This window comes from Eumetopias jubatus, unplaced genomic scaffold, assembly GCF_037043125.1.
Source record: "Eumetopias jubatus isolate StellerSeaLion01/CBP00866 unplaced genomic scaffold, mEumJub1_p1.0 scaffold_6, whole genome shotgun sequence".
Lineage (NCBI taxonomy): Eukaryota > Metazoa > Chordata > Mammalia > Carnivora > Otariidae > Eumetopias > Eumetopias jubatus.
This window is the reverse complement of record NW_028274812.1, coordinates 132,766,101-132,784,466: the sequence shown is the minus strand read 5'-3', so window position 1 is coordinate 132,784,466 and position 18,366 is coordinate 132,766,101. Positions and strand designations below refer to the sequence as shown.

At 43.7% G+C, this 18,366-nt stretch overlaps 1 protein-coding gene across 2 annotated transcripts in view; it reads left to right on the top strand.

Annotated features, from left to right (window-relative positions):
• Nucleotides 1-18,366, top strand: part of NEDD9 (neural precursor cell expressed, developmentally down-regulated 9) — a 177,699-nt gene that overhangs the window by 52,034 nt on the left and 107,299 nt on the right. The window contains exons 2-3 of one of the 2 annotated variants that reach the window (XM_028107392.2): nucleotides 13,498-13,683; nucleotides 15,074-15,184. In XM_028107392.2, the coding sequence (XP_027963193.1) occupies nucleotides 13,672-13,683; nucleotides 15,074-15,184 (123 nt within the window). In that variant the 5' untranslated portion in view covers nucleotides 13,498-13,671. The remainder of the gene's footprint in view (nucleotides 1-13,497; nucleotides 13,684-15,073; nucleotides 15,185-18,366) is intronic. The other variant, XM_028107393.2, reaches the window with a different exon arrangement.

Below are 18,366 nucleotides of genomic sequence, written 5' to 3'. Positions count from 1 at the left end.
CCCAGACCTCCCCCATACAGACTCAACAGATAGCTCTAGAACAGGCCCCAAGAATCAGGATTTTAAACAGGTGTTTCCAGTGATTCTAATGCAGGTGGTCTAAATCCTTGGCCTTCCCTGGAATCTTTGCCTACCCTGGCTAGATCATGAAAAGCCTGGATCAGCCCCCAAGTTGGATATCTGCATACTTTAGCTTTCAAATAGTCTGGGAAAACAAAGGGTATAGGACATCTCAGTATGATGTGTTTCCAGGAAAAAAGTGTTAGCAAACCATAAGAAGAATAATATTTGGAAGGCTCAGTTCTCATTAGAATTCAGCAAATGCTCCAGAAGATCTCCTGAGGTTCATATCTAGTGTAAGGGAGCAGGGGGAGAATGGCTGACACAGGTTAGAGTTTCAGACTCAAATTCCTCCCAGCTCCCTGGAGAGACCCAAAAGAAAACCTGCAGAGAAACATAAAACGCTGCTCATAGTGCCTGCCATTTGTTTGCAAGCAATTGTATGTCTGCCCTACAAACCTCAACTGGGTTCATGGTACTTTAAAATCACTCTCTGTGATGCAACCTACCCAGCTATGCCCCCACAATGGACATGGAGAAGTCGGTGCCTCTGAGTCATGACTTCAGTGGTCACTCTTCTCTGCTCAAACCATTGCTGTTGGTGCCTTTGGCTTTTCTTTGGTGAGCTGCAGCTTCGGGAAAGAGCCAGAGTCAGTTCCTCCACAGTAGCCCTGACTCTGGCACAGCTGTTTTCTTTAATTATTCTCCCATGAGCCCAGCTCTTCCAGAAAGCCAAACCCTATTCATCATGTGCCTCCAATCCTATGGATGATTCAGAAGACAGACAGACTGTCAACTTACCAAGAGCTCATAACCAGGAGGAGCAAGGTTCAGAGAAGACAGGCCTACTATTGGTGGAGTGTACACACCCTTTGTCCTTGGGAGGCGGGGTGCTGGGAAACGTGTTTTCTGTCGCTGTGTCATCGGTCATTGCATGTGTTGTAATCACAGAGCTGGCTGCACACGGAGACCTCATGTAACCTGAGGGCCAACATTCCAAGTGGTCTTCCCATGTGCAAGGTTTTCCTCTTTGACAGGGAAGGAACCTGAGCAGTATTCCATGAGCATGATCTGTGCCCTGGGAAGGGCAGCTTAAAAGCTGACTTACCTTTGAGGATAGCCTCCCTCTCTTTCTCTCTCAGGGGTCATGGCACCTGAGCCCGCCACCTTATCACTGGAAAGATGGTCTCTGCTCGGGGGAGGACGTGCTTCATCAGAACCACACTGCTGCACAGGTGAAGCAGTGTCATGAGGGTCCTCTCCCTTTTGTCCTAACTTCATGCTCACTGAGCGACCACCACCTTCCAGGCTTATCCTGACACCCGGAATCACACTCTGGTTCTTAGAAGATTTCCTGACTCAGTTTAATACAGGTCCCTCTGTAGGTATAAGCCATGAGAGTGGGCAGGCCAGATGGGAACATTTAGAAGATGAGCATAAATCCATATTTTCTGTTAGAAACAGGAAGCCAAAGTCCTTCTGATGGCAGAGCAGTACACATACCCTGGTGTCTCATCTGTGGAATCTGGGGCAGCAGTGAAGGAGTGGATGATATCCATCTGTTAAGAACAGACATGGTGGCAAAGTCCCAAGGTGGATGCCATGCTTGGAACCTGGAGTCAGGGGCATCTGACCAGCTCTTGGAGGAAGGGGTGTTTGCTTGTCATTTCCTTGAGATGATGGGACAAATGGGCCTTTCCCACCTGTGCATTAAACCTTGGAGGCCAGAGCTTCCACTCCTGCAGGCCAGTCCGTGGGGACCAGCTTGAAGGATTTAGTGAAATAAAAACACAGGACACCGAGTTAAGGTTGAATTTCAGGTAACCAATGAATAATTCTGAGCACAGTTTGTAGTATATATTTTTGGTATATAAATTATTTGTTGTTTATCTGAAATTCAACTCTAACTAGATATCCTGTACTTTATCTGCCAACACTACCTGGGGCAGTCCCAAATAAACGTGTACATTCTTTTCTTCGGGCCCCATCATAGGTAATGAGGCTGAGAAACCCGCTCCTTTATGAACATCTATTTTAGAGGAAATAGCAAATTAAGGTTTCTATACCTCAGTGTGCATTTTGAGTCAGTTTTCTCTTTCTCTCTCAGACACAGTGACATTTTAAGCCTGTCCTCCATGACCAAACATGGAAGAATAGTAGACTTTATCCACAGGGAAGGAATTTCCTTCCTCCTTTTTCCCATTCCTATAATGTTTCAGAGTTTTGAGTTCCTCTCAACCGTCAATGGAAAGGCTATTGTTTAAGGTGGACGTAGCCAGAGATGGTGGAGATTCTAGGTCGGCCGTGATTCCTGACCTTGGAGGATAACGGGGAGTGATGAGGGAGGAAGCCACAAAACCACGATGCTATGGCCACAGCCGGGCCTGTCCCTAAGTGTCAGAGGATTTGTTTTGTTTTTTTTTCTTTCTTTTTTTTCTTTTTCTTTTTTTTTTTTTTTTTTGCTCTAAGGAAAACAGTTCCAAATATTTTCTTTACTAAATAAGAATAACCAGCTAAGAGTCTGATGAAATAAAGGTTTGTCTCTGTTGATAGCCATTGACTGTCTTCCCTCTCTCCCTCCTCCACCTCCTCTCTCTTTCTTCTGTATAGTTGACAATACCTAGTATAGCATTTTTTTTGAAAACTTGTAAGAAGTATGCAGTTAAAGTGTTCTTCCTACTTCCATCTCCCACCTAAGCTGCCCACTTCCCTGCACTCCTGCCACACACACATCCATACGCACAAGTAAACCACTGGCATTAACCTATTCCTTCTCTTTCCACAGTTTTTTCAATGTGTACACACATGGGTAAATTTGAAGAGATGTCATCATCCCCCAGATGATAACCTGTGAAACCCACTGGTCTGCACCTTGCTTTTTTCACTCACCATCATATTGTAGAGCTCTTTCCACGCATAAACACCTTGTTCATTTTCTTACGTCATAATACCCCAATTGTGTAGGTTCACATAATTTACTCAACCATTTCTACATCAACACAAATTTGGATTGTTTCGGATATTTTGCTCTTACCGACAATGCTTTACCAAGTACGCTTGTCCTAGGTCTTTTTGCACCCGTGCAAGGATATCTGTATACATTTTTTTGTACAAGTGTACCTGCAGCATAAATTCCTGCAAATGGCATTGTTGGGAATAGATATAGACCTGTGTAACCCTGATAGATTCAGACAAGTTGACTGTCATAAGTATGGCGCTAACCACACTCCACCAATAAGAGTGTGGCAGTCACCATTGCCACCAGCTGCTGAGGCTTTCCTGGGATAAGGAAGGGGTGAGAGAGTATGAGTGGGTTCCCCCACTGCACTGCCCATGGCTGTTATCATCGAAATTCTTGAACTTCAGTTTTTTTAAAAAAAAAAATTTATTTATTTGAGAGAGAGTGTGTGCATAAGTTGGGGGGAAGGGGCAGAGGGAGAGGGAGAAGCAGGTTCTCCACTGATCAGGGAGCCCGACATGGGGGCTCGATTTCAGGATCCCAAGATCATGACCTGAGCCACCCAGGCACCCCTTGAGTTTTTATTATACAACCCAAGGAGGGAATATTTTTATTTTATTTTAACAGAATAAATGGGGACTTTTTGGCTGCAAGGATTAAAATACAGGTCATCTCCAGCATGGTGTGGGGTGGCAGGGGCTAGTGGGAGAGGAAGGGAGGTGGTCATTGTAAGGACAAGGCTAGCGCTCAATGCCAGAGGCAGAAATGCAGCCATGCTTCCAAGTGCACACTTGGAGAGGGGCTGTGTGAGTGACTCAGTGTGTGTGTGTGAGTGTGTGTGTGTGTGTGTGTGTGTGTGTGTGTGTGTGGCCTCTGCTACAACCACAGATAAAATGGCTTATCACCACCACTTTAATACTGTAACAGAAAAGATTATAAAAAATAGAGCAAAAACAAAATACATTCTATATGCCCAATAAGTCTCTCATTTAAATCACCTCAGTGGTTTCTGAGGTTATCCCATCACTGGGTCAGAAATAAACTGGGTATGAGCTGGGCAAATTCTCACCTCTGCCTCAGCTTCTATTCATCAAACAGTTTCCTAAAAACTGGGTTATCAAAGAAGATCTTTAGAGTAAAACAAACAAAAAAATTTTTGACATTTTTTATAACAATTGAGAGTATCAACAAACAAACAAACAAACAAAAATAACCAGATTTCAGGGCTGGCCTATAAAGCATATTTCAAAGTCATGTGTAATGTCACTTAAGAAAAGTGAGCTGTTTCTTTTTTCAACCTAAAGATAAAATGGCCAGGGAGAAAGCAGCCAAGTCTCTGAGTAATCTTACTGAAGGTTCAATTTTCTAAGTATGACCTTATGCTAGCAACAGCTCCTAAGTAACAAGAAAACAAGCCAAGCTAGGAAGTCCTGCTTTTATGAGACAAAACCTCCAAGACAGCAAAGTCTGAAGGCTAATTCTAGTTACATAATGTTGATGAGTCATCGATGTCATCAGATATTACAGACAAGCAGACAGTTACCCTCACTCTCCCTACGTTTTCAAAGCACGTAGGCTCTCGTGGACTCGTCCATCCCACACTTTCCTTTCACTCTCCCTTCCTTCCTTACTTCCATTTTTTTTTCTTTTCTTTCATTCTGTGCTGTATTAGTCAGGGTCCTCCATAGAAACAGAAGTAATAGCATGGATATATATGTGTATATATATATATATGTAGATATATATATATGATTTATTATAAGGAAGTGGCTCATATAAATATGGAGATGGGCAAGTCCTAAAGTCTGTCATACTGCGCTGATTTATTGAAAAATACCACACATAAGGGGGTGCACCTGGGTGGTTCAGTCGGTTAAGCAGCCAGCTCTCGATTTCGGCTCAGGCCATGATCTCAGGGTCCTGAGATCGAGCCCCTTGGAGTGCTCAGCGCGGAGTCAGGGCGGAGTCTGCTTGAGATTTTCTCTCTCCTCCCCCGCCCCTTCCCCCATTTGCACACATGCTCTCTCTCTCTCAAATAAATAAATACATCTTAAAAAAATATCGCACATAAATGAACCTGTACAGTTAAAACCCGTCTTGTTCAAGCATCAACTATATATATAACTGCTTACAGATTTTCTCCCCATTTGACATTCCCCACGCGAAACTGGAACCTAACGCGTCACATTAAATTCATCATTTTCTCACCAACTTAATTCTTAATTTTGTCTTTCTCAGAAGGATACTATCATCCACCCCATCTTCTCCTCTTTTATCTGCAAAACATTTATTATAAACACTTCCTCTCCCTCACCTTCTAGTTCCAATCAGATACTATACTTTATCCACCAACTTGCTAAGTAGCCACCTGCTCTCGTCTTCATCGTTTCTGTCATGGGCTTAGTCCAGACCCTCGAATTTCTCATCTGGATTCTGGCACAGCTTTGTAATCGATTTCTCGGCGTCTCCATGGCAGGCACCTTTCCAATTCATCCACTAGATTCAGTGTGATTTTTCTGACAAAGAAATGTGATCAAATTACTTCCCAGTCAAAACCTTTCAAAGTCTTCCCCGTTGCCTTGAGGGTAAAGTGGGATGAAAATGTCACTGGTCCAGCGGCGAGACAGTGAGTTAAGATGGGGGCAACTGAGATGTGGCCAGGTGGGGGAAAAAGGTGAGTAGGAGAGCTAAGGAGCTCAAAAGGACAAGACCCCATCACCGATGATATGTGGGCAGTGAGAATAAATGAAGCGCTGAGCAAAACCTCTCCATTTCTGACTTGGATGATTGAGTAAATCACTGTCACATTCCCCGAGACTGGGGACAGAGACCATTCTTTCTTCATGACAAGTTGCATTACCTGGGTGGGGCACCACGTCTGGGGAAGCCCGCCTTCAGGAAGCCTGAAGGTTTGGGTGGAGATGAGTCAGAGTCTGGTAAAGAAGAAGAAATAAAAATTAATACCAGATGGGGAATGAAGGCAGTTGAGAGTCCCTGTAAACAGTCAGCATCCAGGAACTCCACAGGAGTGGAAGGGGCAGCAAACAATGTCCTCTCTTCTGCTAAGAGATTGCTGAAAATTTGCTGGCAAAGACCAGGAAAAGAATCAGGGCCACAAGCTCAGCAAGACAATACCTCAACACAGAAGGGTTTTAAGGACTTACAACTTTGACTTCCACCCTCTCTTATTTCATGATTATTGCCATGCCCTTTTTCTTGGTCAGGGTTTTGGCTGTCGTTTGGAATATCTCGATGTTTGTAAAAAATCCTAAACATGGATGGCTTCGTTCCTATGCCCCCAGGGTGCATGTCTGGATGTGCACTTGGATGAACAGACAACCCTGCTCATCTCACTCTCTTAACTGAGTCCTACCCATTTCCAACAAAGGGAAGGCTTGTTTTGTAGATCTCTAAAACATACCTGAGAATTTCCAACTCACTTAAAAGCCAATCCTTTCCAGTGATCATTCTGAAAGAATCGAGGCCCGTTGAAAAGCTATACCCCAACAACAGTTAAACTGCTTCAACTGAGCCAAACCACCCAATTTGAATGTTTAGCTAAATTCAAGTGTGTCCGATGCATTAGGGTATTAAATCCCCTACAAATTCAGATCAGTGGTATTTATTTATTGCTTTTACACAAATGGAAAAATATATATACCATAACGAAAAAGAAGTTTCATAGGTAACCTGGTTAGAATCTTGAATGGGGCCCAAGAAGAGGCTGAGGGACACAATCCTTCTGCCAAAGCACAGCGAAGAATTTGACTTTTTGCTCTGCAAGCAGGTGGCTGATGGACTGTTTTATGAAAGGTTTAATTAACTCTGTCTTTCTTAGTTACCTACCAAAACAAATGGTGAAAATCCCAGTGTGGTAGAAGGCCTCTATTGGCTGGCAAGCAACATCTTAGCCAGGCTCCACAGCCCAGGGAAATACAATTCCCACGGAAAACAACTTAGTAAGCATGTAAGTGTGTAGTTTCAAGAGGTCTCTATTCCAGGGGCTGTCGGTGGCCAGACAGTGGACAGCCAGTGTGTGCCGCTGAGTGCAGTGGTCCCAGGCCTAGAACTGCCCTTAGTGTGGAACCATAAAGGGGCACCCTGCTGGCTTTAACCCCTGTTTTGCCCCTCCTTCTCCTGCTCTCCTCCTCTGGGGGAGTATTGCCCAGCCCCTGATGAGGGTCTTTCTGACACCTTTGACCATAAATCTGATCTAGGTCAGGCTCCATTCCTTAAGACACGCCCCAGGTTGTGAAAGCGTAACATCTCTGATGTGCACAACCGATAAATGCTTAGCTTCTGGGCCTTCTAATTAAGTAGCACTGCAATTTCAGCATCCCCTCCAAGGCCTTAACTCAAAGTCACAGGGAAGTGGAAACATCACCAAGTGTGACAGGGTCAGAGACAGACTGAGAGATGGAGACAGAGAAAGAAAGACACTATTTTTGGTGAATAATGCCTTTACAGGTGTCCCACCAATTATATATCCAGGTAATAACCTATATGAGATATGGAATTGAGGACATGATTTTGTCTGACCCTCCATCTTCCACAGGATGAAACTGGGACTGAGAAATGGCTGAGTTGACCAAAGTCACATACCTGGGACTAGGACCCAGGTCTCCTGATTTCCAGGGCACTTTCTGCCATGACCATTGCCAGCTGCATATGGCAGACTGGGAGACAGAGAAGGTTGGAGAACCTGGTTTATCCTACTAGCTACCCAGATCCTTTCCCATCAAGGATCCCATTAGGGGTCCTTAAAAATAAGGATCAGATACCAACTAAAGAAATATCCAGGGAGAAATAAGAAAAATGTAGGCTCAGTGGTCCACTGGTCTCTGTGTAGGAAATGAAATGATTTGCCAGGAAACCAGGAACCTAGACAGACTATTCTGAGGAGGCCATAGAGCTGTGTTCCTCCACTGTGCTTATCCCATCCCACAGATAACTGTCCCACAAGCAGAAACCGTGCCGGTTTACCCACGCCTTGCTCAAGAGCACTGCCCCCTCTTAATCTGTGTTTGTGGATTCCACCCCACCCACCCCTTCCCTTAGAAAGAACTTCTATTTCTTTCCTATCACCAAGAATTCTCACAGACCTTCAGGGAGTCTCATTCAGTAAGGACTTACTGAGCACCTGCTGTGTACCAGGCACTGAGCTAGGTCCTGCGGAAACAAAGATGGAGCAGCCACAGTGATTATCCTCAAGAGCTCATCATCGGAAGGTCTCCGTTCATGTACAAGTACTCACTTGCACATGGTCTCAGAGCCCCAGGTGGATAGTAAGCATCTTTCTAAACCCCAAATTCCAACATATGGTGCCCCAAGAAAAATTGCTTTTCTAATTTGTGAATGTTTTATAGGAGCATCTTTAAAGGGCTTAAAAATTAAATTGCATTAGTCAGTCTTTTATCAAATCTCCTTCACAGAAAAAAAATTTTTATTAAATAGGGCTTTTTTGAGAAAATTTTGTGCAATATGTTCATCAAACCCATATGCTTTCACCTGCAAAATCTTATAATCATAGTCTATTGCAGTTAGAAAGGATCAGAGATATCACCTAAGACAGGAGATTTAAATCTTGTACTTTATTTTTTAAACAGTGAAACGCATTTTTTTAAGCCAAATATTACCAAGAGTTCCAAATTGTAAAACTTTTAAAACTGGAACTGCTGTGGTCAAAGGAGAGGTGCGAAGCTCAGAACCACCCCCCCGCAACCTCCCTCTCCCATCTGCCACCTCTGCTTGCACAGATTTTGGAACTGCCCACCCCAAAAATGACAATCCAATGACTCCCGTGTCCCAAATGAGGAAAGTGAGATCCAGAGCGACTATGACTTCATTTTAGCTGATTACATCTTCAGTGGCCCTATTTCCAAATAAGGTCACATTCTGAAATACGGGGAGCTAGGACTTTAACATAAGAACTTGGAGGGGGCGGGGACACAATCCAACCCCTACCACTGCCTCTTGCCCTGCTTGGATGAGGTTCTTGGCTGAGCTAAGGAAGCTCCTGATACCAGGTTTGTAAGGGAGAAACGTGAGTCTATTGGACAACTCCTGGGAAGAAGTGAGGAGAGAGAAGAGAGGAATGTGAAGAGATGTCCCTGAGTAGGCATTGAGACCAGGTAGAGGGATACACTTGGGCACAGAGGAGACACTTCCTTTATTGTCACAAAGAGGCAGGAAGGAGAAAGGGATGAGTCTGGATGCTAAATGAATCCGCAGATGAGGAGGGAAGTCAAGGGAGTCCGTGTGAGGTGGCTCTAGCTTTGGTTCATGAAGAAAGAGGAGAGACTGCCTACTGGGGCTGACAGTGGAGTTGGGAAGTACGGCTCAGTAGAGGGGCTGGCACTAAAACCAGGGACTTAAGGAGAGTGGAGAAAGTCTGAAACAAGCCTGTGCATCATGGACAACAGCCAGCCGTGTCTAGAGTAGGCACCAATGCATCCTTACAGGAGATGATCTATTATTAGAACAGAAAAATGGGAAAATAGGAGAATGAGTGAACCAGTGGAACAGAGAGGGACTGCCTGACCGTAACAAGGGCCAAGATGGCACTAGTGACCATAAGTATATAGTGGCACCATCTGCAGGGTGTGTGGGTTTTCCAGCAATGCTCCACAGCTGGGTGATTGATGTAGAGAAAGTAAATAGTTGAGTGCATTCAGAGCTGGGCTTTGTCCGGGAGGGTGAATTAAAAGGACAAAGGCGCATGGAGGTTGAGGTTATTAGCAAGAGGAAGGTGAAGTGAGAAAGCTCAAGGACCCAAGTAGGCTAAGAAGAAGGTGGGCAGTGAGGAGGTTATGCTCATTTCTGCAGAACAGGCTTGTGCGCGTCCCTTGCTTTCTGTTGACCAGAGCACATGGCTATTGCTGCCTCCTGGAGAAACAGATGTTGCCAGATGTGGTGGCTAATGAGCTGCAAGCTGATGGCCTCCCCCAGCTAATCTTCCTCCTCTAGGGTGGCCCCAACTGGCCCCAGCTAGGCAATTCAGCAATCTGTGCCCAGTGCTGCCACAACTGTTAGAGTATGTCCTGGGGACACGCGTACCTCTATGAAAGGAAAAGGTCAATACCAACTGCATAGCTAGTGGGTTGATTCACACACACACATACACACACACTCAGATCAGTCTGCTAATCAGCGTTATTTTAAAATGCTGTATGGGCTAACCCTGTTGGTTTGGATTTTATTACTGTGACTCTTCCGAGACTGTAGATCTTCCCCTAGCTGCCATCTTTGAAATGAAAACTATAGCTATTATTATAAATAATAATGTTATTATTAGTATATATTTCTACTGATGTTAGTGGCAGTCAATTTGAAACTCCTAAGTTCCTAGAATCACTTCGGTATCGTCAGACACAAATCATGAGGAAAAAAAGAAAAAATTTGAGTAGTGTACTAGAATATTCCTAGCACAGAATGGTTAAAACTAAAAAGAAATACCAGACATTGTCAGGAGCTATGGGATGTATCAGGCCCTGCTGGTGAGAATATAAATTAATACAACCACTCTGGAAAACAATTTGGTATTTTCCAGTAAAGTTGAAAAAATGTGTATCTATCATCCAGCAAATTCCATTCTTAGGTATATGAACAACAGAAATGCATAAAGGTCTCCCTAGCAGGATCATTCATAATGGCCTCATCCTGGAAACAACTCACTTGTCGCTCGACATTAAAATGGGTAGATATCAATACAATGGAATACTATATGGCAATAAAAATTGTAAACTATAGCTGTTGGCAACAACATGGATGAATTTCACAGCATAATCCTGGGTGGAGGAACTTAACATAAAAGAATATATACTGTGTGATCTATTTATTCAGAGTTCAAAAACAGGGAAAAGCGACTCTAGTGTATAGGAATGCAGATGTAAGGGGTAAAGTATAAAGAAAGGCATGGAGGGGATTACCATAATAGTCAGGATAGTTGCCTTTAAGCAGGCTCACCCCTAACATTTCTGGGGTTAAATGGAGAACAGCTTATCATAATCATAGGCCTGAATATTTTAAAGTAAATTAAACTAACACTATATTAAATAAAAGATGTTTTATCCTCTTACCTCGACAAATATATCTTCATGGCAACCTGGAAGGCCAGTTTGGACCCTAGAATTCTTGGACTGCTTAGAGCTTCTGACTGGAATGTGTGACGCAAGAGGAGGAGGCCCCCAGACTCCCACCGTCTCTTCCCACCCTCTGCCCCATCCCATACCTCAAGGGCCTTTGTGTCCATGTATGTTCACCCACAGCTCCTACAAATATCTGCTCCTAGGCCACCCCGTGGGCAGGTGGACCTGAAGAAGAGGCCGGGGAAGATCTGGAAGTGGACTCAGAATCATCTGGACAGGGAATCCCAAGGTCCTGGTATTTGGTGCATGGTTTAGAAAGGGAGACATGGGTTCTAGGTGGACATGGCCTCTTGGCCTCAAGGACTCCTCTCCCCTTGGAAAGGGACATCAGTGGAGGAAATCTAGAAGCCCAAAAGCACAAGGTCCAACATAGGGCCCCCTGCATGGGACTCAAGGCAGTACTGCCTTTAAAGAAAGGGGCTGTTTTTGGAAGGGCAGCTGAAAAACTTCTGGGGTCCTGGTAGTATGCTGTGCCTTCACCTGGAAGGCAATTTATGACAACTGATTCAGCTCTACATTTGTTTTTTCTATGTGTGTTATATATCACAATAAAGAATTAATGGGGCACCTAGGTGGCTCAGTCTTAGGTTAAGCATCTGCCTTCAGCTCAGATCATGATCCCAGGGTCCTGGGATCAAGTCCAGCATCGGGCTCCCTGCTCCATGGGGAGCCTGTTTCTCCCTCTGCCTCTGTCTCTCGCTGTCTTTGATGAATAAATAAATAAAATCTTTAAAAAAAGAATTAATGAAATCTATCATCTATCTATCTATCTATCTATCTATCTATCTATCTATCTATCTATCTCCCATCTATCATTCCTAGTACCGTCGTTTATGGGATCCCCATAGACAAATCAGCTCTGAATGCTTTGCCTTTAAGCTCAGACACCTTGGGCAGTTAAAATGCCTCAAGGCATGAATACCTCATAGGGAAATGGACTGAATTCTGGAAACAGCAACTCTCACTGCTGGTTTTCTCCACCATGTAAGGCCCAGATACTTGGGGCAGCATGGACGGGTTCAGGCAGAGCAAATGAGTCATGGGCCCATGTCCTCCTGCCTATAACCACTGCAAGTGCCTCAGAGGAAAATCCCCTTCTCCCCATCTTGACCAAGATTTTAAATACTGTGTTTATCAAACTGAAATTACAGGAAGCTATTCCCATCCTAGCAGAAGTGAAAGGAGACCGACTCCCAATTGCCCTTTGGAAAGCGGTTCTAAGAAGACCTCTCTTCCCCATAAGGGCAGCTGGATAAATTTATCACACAGTTTGCTGAGCTTCTACTATGTGCCAGACACAATCCTTATTTTTCTGCTCCACGTTTTAAAACACCAATTTGGTTTTGATTTCTCATTCTTGTTAGGAAAAACACTTTCCTTTTACAAAGATTCAGATTCCCGGTTCATGAAGAGATGTCTGTGCAGCCCATGTGGTTTAAATATCAGGATTTTTCTAATATATATTTCAACAATGGTCCATAAGGATACACACACACACACACACACACCCCATCCCAAAACTGAATATAGCTGTGAGATCATGAAAGGGAAGTGAAAAGCTGGCCTGTACTAATCGACCAAAAGCCCAGTCCTGGTTTTTTTTTTTCCCCGAAAAATAAAATTCTGGGCTTTGCATCTAAGCTATTTAAAAGCCACACTGCCAAAGCACCAGTTTTCCTCATCTTAGGGAAACAAGAAAAGCATATGACTGCAGAGTGTCCTTCTCGAGCCGTTGATGAGAGGTAAATTCAGGCACATTTGGTGGCTTCAAAATGATAAGAGCAACAACATAAAAGGGGGATAAAGAAGCAGCGGGTGGAGGGGTGGAAAAACAAGTTAAATCAATGACAGTCAATGACAGGACTAAAATTGTAGACTGTAGATAATGAAGGATCGCTCACTTCTCCCATTCTGCCCCAATAAGAAGCACCTCGCAAATACCTACCCAACACTCAAGACCCCACCCAAAGTTTACCTTCTCCCTCCTTCTGTGACCTCCCCAGATCCACTTCATATTTAATCAGAGGACCTATAATAGTTTATGGAACTGTGTCTTTTTGGTTTGTCCTATTAGACTGTGGAGTCATTGAGGACAGGACCACATTTTCTGCATCTTTGCAATTCCAGGTCAGCGCAGGGTGAGGGTACCATAGATGCTGTCCCTGCTGGCATGATTGAATGAATGAATGAATGAATGAATGAAAGATGGATTCCATTCATGGGACTATGGATTTGGCTTTTCCAGGTGCTCTGATGCCATCCTTAAGTGATAAAAAGTGTCTCAGCCTCTGTCAGTGTTCACCCACTTACACATTTTAAACTTCTTTTCAGATTCAAGAAGCTGTGAATTCCATAATGTCACACACTGGCCTGAGAAGATCGTGTATTCTTTAAGCCAAGTTATGAAAAGAAAGAAGCCGGTCAGCAGACTAAGACGGGAATTGTCTTTTTCAAGATCGAGAGCTCCCACATTCCTTGGCATAACAGAGAGAAGCACCTGGGAAAATGTGGGCAATGGTGAGTAGTGATGGGAAAAACGTCCATTTCATCCTTTTCTCTTTTGTCCGGCTCAACCCAGACTCATTCCTTTGAAACAATAAACCAAATGGCATTCAACCCTCACTCGGGATGGTAACTAATATTTGGAATTAAAAGACTGATTCTGGGCCACCTGATTTTGCTCTGGTAGGTGAATCGTTTGAGATGGACACGCTGATGCTCACAGGAAATCCTCTTCCATTCAATCTCAGGGGAAGCAATCTTCCGGGATAAAGGTAGAATATTCCCCTTAGTATAATTAGTGCGCAAGCAAGTCTGGAAGTTACACTCACCGAACTCTTCAGAAGCCGATCCCCTAGGTTAGATTAGCCAATTCCCTGGTGCCTCATTTCTCCATCTGCCAATCTGTATTAAACGGTTCCTTTTCCATTCAGCCGTTCCGCAAGAAAGTCAGCTTGGCCTGAGGTGGAGGTTAGGGTTAAAATGGTCCATTCTCCTATCTAACCAAGGCTTTCTAAAGGTTTTATGGAAGCTAAGTCAAAGAATTGATATGTAATGCATCTGTTAGTTGACTTGTAATGGAAGCAAGCGGCATGGGTGGTGTGGTGGCATTGGGGGGTCAGGCAGAGCTGGATTTATATCACTCTGATGCTTAGCAGTTGAGTAACCATGAGCCAGTTACTTGACTTTTTTTAGTCTTTGTCTCCGAATTTATAAAATGGAGACAGGGAGAGTGTCCTGAGGATGAAATGAAATGAGAAAATGCATATTTAAGTAACTTGTGCTCAAAAGAAGAAAGTATAAGTGGTGCCTGGGTGGCCCAGTGAGTTAAGCACCCAACTCTTGATTTTGGCTCAGGTGGTGATCTCAGCGTCATGAGATAGAGCCCCAAGTCGGGCTCTTGTGCTCAGTTTGGAGTCTGCTAAAGATTCTCTTCTTCCTCTACCCGCCCCCCTTGCTCTCTCTCTCCCTCTCAAATAAATAAATAAATCTTAAAAAAAAAAAAGAAGAAGAAGAAGAAAGGTTAATTCCCTTATATGCTGAGATCCATAATCTGTTGTCTGTAATCCCATGGAGAACAAACCATCAGTACAAATAAGAAAGAAACTGGACAGTCATGTCAATCCAAAAAGGGCCCAATATTTCATTTCTGGGAGAAAGGCTATAAGTTAAGCAAAATGACAAATGTTTTTTAAAACATTTCAATGACAAATAAAAGGATTTGCATGGAAGTCTTAAAAAACTAGATTGCTATATTACTGCAGTGTTTTAAAATAATGACCTCTTAAAAGTCCCCTAGTCCCCAGATCCCATGACAAAAATCTGTCACAGAACTGGACACTTTAGAAGCTTCAACCACACCAAATGACAGTAGTCCCCACCTTACGGAGGGTTTCGCTCTACACAGTTTCAGCTACCCGTGGTCAACCGTGTTCTGGAAGCAGATGATCCCCCTTCTGATGACACTCACCTAACCCTATGTCACAATGCCTGCGCCATTCACCTCACTGCATCTCACGTAAGCATTTGACCATCTCACACCATTACAAGAAGAAGGGTGAGCACAGGACACCAAGGTATTTTGGGAGTGAGAGAGACCACATTCACATAACTTTTATTACAGTATATTGTTATAATCATTCTATTGGATTCCTGTTTTTGTTAATCTCTTGTTGTGTGTAATTTATAAATCAAACTTTATCACAGGCATGTACGTATGAGAAAAAGCATAGTGCATATAGGGTGCAGTACTCTCTGCGATTTCCAGCATCCCCTGGGGGTCTTGGAATGTATGCTTCACAGATAAGGGAGGACTCCTGTAAGAATTCAAACTGGAGCATGTTACATTTATTTGTGATTCCTCAAGTCGCTCAGCATGAATGTTAATTTCTTAATGAAGAGTGAAACAGAAATAGTCTCTCCTCATTTATTTAGACCTACTCAGCCAGTTTCACTAAATTAAGACAAAAAGAAAGAAAAAAAAAAAAACCAAAAAACCTTAGCATTCTCGAATGTAAGCCAATATTTCATTCCATTTGAGTCCCTGCAATGAACATTAGCACTGTGGTATTTCAAATACATGTTGATTCTCAACTTTCGGTATTCTGGATCTGAAAACCAGACAATTCTACCACCTGAAATCTTTCATTTACTTTAGAATCATCTATGTTCAGAGTCCAAGGGTCCTTGAGATCATTAATTCCATCACTTCTGTTTGGGTTTTTCTTTTTTTTTTTTTTGTCATTATTGAACTGTATGTCAATATTACACACACACACGTACACACTTGTGTGTAACTTCATACTAGACTAAATAGAATGGAAAAAATTGGCCATTATCAGTATCACCTAACAGCAAAAAGGAACATTGGTTCTTTGTCATCAATGGTTTCTAGGGATACATCCCTCCTGCTGTCTGGGGGGCAGCGTGCTGGTTAAAGATCCAGACCTGAAGCAATGCTGCCTGATTTGAATCCCGGCCCTGACACTCACAAGTAGTAGGACCTTGAACAAGTTATTTAACCTCTCTGTGCCTCAGTTTCTTCATATATAAAATGGGGTGAGAAGAGCACCTCTTTGCAGGGGTTGTTGTGATGATGAAGCATGCAAATTGCTTATACTTGTGTTTGGCATATTCTAAACCCTCGATAGAGGCTTCCAGTGACACTCAGAGTCCTACAACACATAGGAAATAAAGTCTACATAGCTCAAAGAAATCACTCAAGGCAAAAGATGGAAGAAGCAGTATGTAAGAAAAGGCCGAGGGAGAGATTGAATCTTTAGGAATCTGGGTCAGGCTGGACTGTGTTGCTCTCCTGAGCCCCTGATGCTGTGATTGCCTGGTTTGGGGAGCCGCAATGAAGACACCGTGAGCTCAGGGCCAGAAACATCCTTTGGGGAAACCTGTGCTAACCTTATAAATACACTTAAAAGCAAGCCCTTTACCAAACAACTCAGCAAGTGATAGCAAGCCCCAAGCTACCTGTGCAAACATTAACGTGGAGGGAAGGCGGAGAGTCCATGTGCACACCCGGAGGGCCATCGTGAGCTGCAGAGAGGCTGGGCAGCGGGCAGCCTCCCTTTGCGATTCTGTAGGAATCAGTGGTATGTTGGAGGCAGCTAATTCCAGCTCCCCAGAGCTGACTGTGCTCGTCCTTCCCAGTGAGTTCACGTAGGTAACTCAACAGTGGCCATGGTAGAGGTATTTACACCACAGAAATTGGCAGACAATTCAGGGTTGTTTCATTTGGCTTTACTGTCAGAGAGCTGGTAGGTAATTTCCCAATGCATCACTGATGATGGGGCTGGCTCAGAAAAATAAGAACGCTGAAAAAAAAATCTTTTAAACTGCAAAAACCTTTTCTTTGGCATTCTTTCCTCCTCCCCTTTATACTCAGGCAGGAAGCTGGCAGATGGACATGGTCTGTGATGGTTTATCTCAAGAAAGAGCATCCAACCGGACTCTTGCTTCACAAATGGCCAAAACGTGTTGACTGACAGGACTTGTAAATTGTGTCCTTTTTTTCCCCATTAGAGACAAGTTCACTGCAGGTCCAAAGTGGTCATCAAAGTGTATATTTACACCTGCCATAGGTTTGTGATGTCCTAAAAAGGGAGATACAACAAAGTGAAGGAATTCACATGCTCTCTTCTCAGCCCTTAAACAAATATGACCTATTTTAGGGAATATGACAACTTTATGCCCTGAGAATTATTACCTTTCCTCCGTACACCTCATGGATAATTTAACTTGTTCAGCTTTCCAGGTTATTCCTAGAGAGTAAGGATGAAAGAATAGGGGCCGAAATGAAGAATACCTCTAAAGCTTCTTTTGTTAGTGTGCTGGGGCGGCCGTGACAGATACTGCAGGCTGATGGCTTAAACAACAGGCATTTACCTTCTCACAGTTCTAGAGGCTAGGAGGTCAAGATCAAGGTGTGTCAGCCAGTATGGTTTCCCTTGAGGCTTGCAGATGGTTGCCTTCTTACTGTGTCCTCACGTGCTCTTTGCTCTGTATGTGTCTGTGTCCTAATCTCTTCTTGATATTAGGACACCACTCAGACTGGCTTAGGGCCCACCCACGTGACCTCATCTTACCTTGAATGCTCTTTTAAAGGCCCTATATCTAAACCAACTCCTAACATTCTGAGATACTGTGGGTTAGGACTTGAGTGTATGGATTTGGAGGGGGACACAAATAAGCCCGTTACACCGCCCAAACATAACCATAATTTATCCACAAGGAAAATTCGATTTAACAACATCACAGGTCAAGTTCCCAGAGAAGCAGACTCTGGAGAGACGGAGATTGGTATGCAGGGGGTTACAGAAGGTGCTCTCAGGAATATCTACAAGCAACAAAGGCAGAAGGATGAGGCAGAAGGGGAGCTGGACTACAGTACATAGTTAAGGCCCATGCTGACCACATAGCCTTCTATGCATGGGGAAAGTTGTCTGGAATGGAAGTAAGGGCGCCAGGACTTTATACCCCTTTCCGGACCAGTCATTGTGTGTGTGTGTGTGGTGGTGGTGGGGGGGTATGACATGCATGAAGAGGCTCTCTTCAGCTGAGGACAATCTCAGGAGGACTCATTTGAGAGTGGCCCATCACCCAATCTTCAGAGATTGCTCAGTCTCAAATGGGGTCTCCTGTCAGTGCACTTCATGTCCACAGTATAAAGGGAGCAGAAGTTTTCCCAAG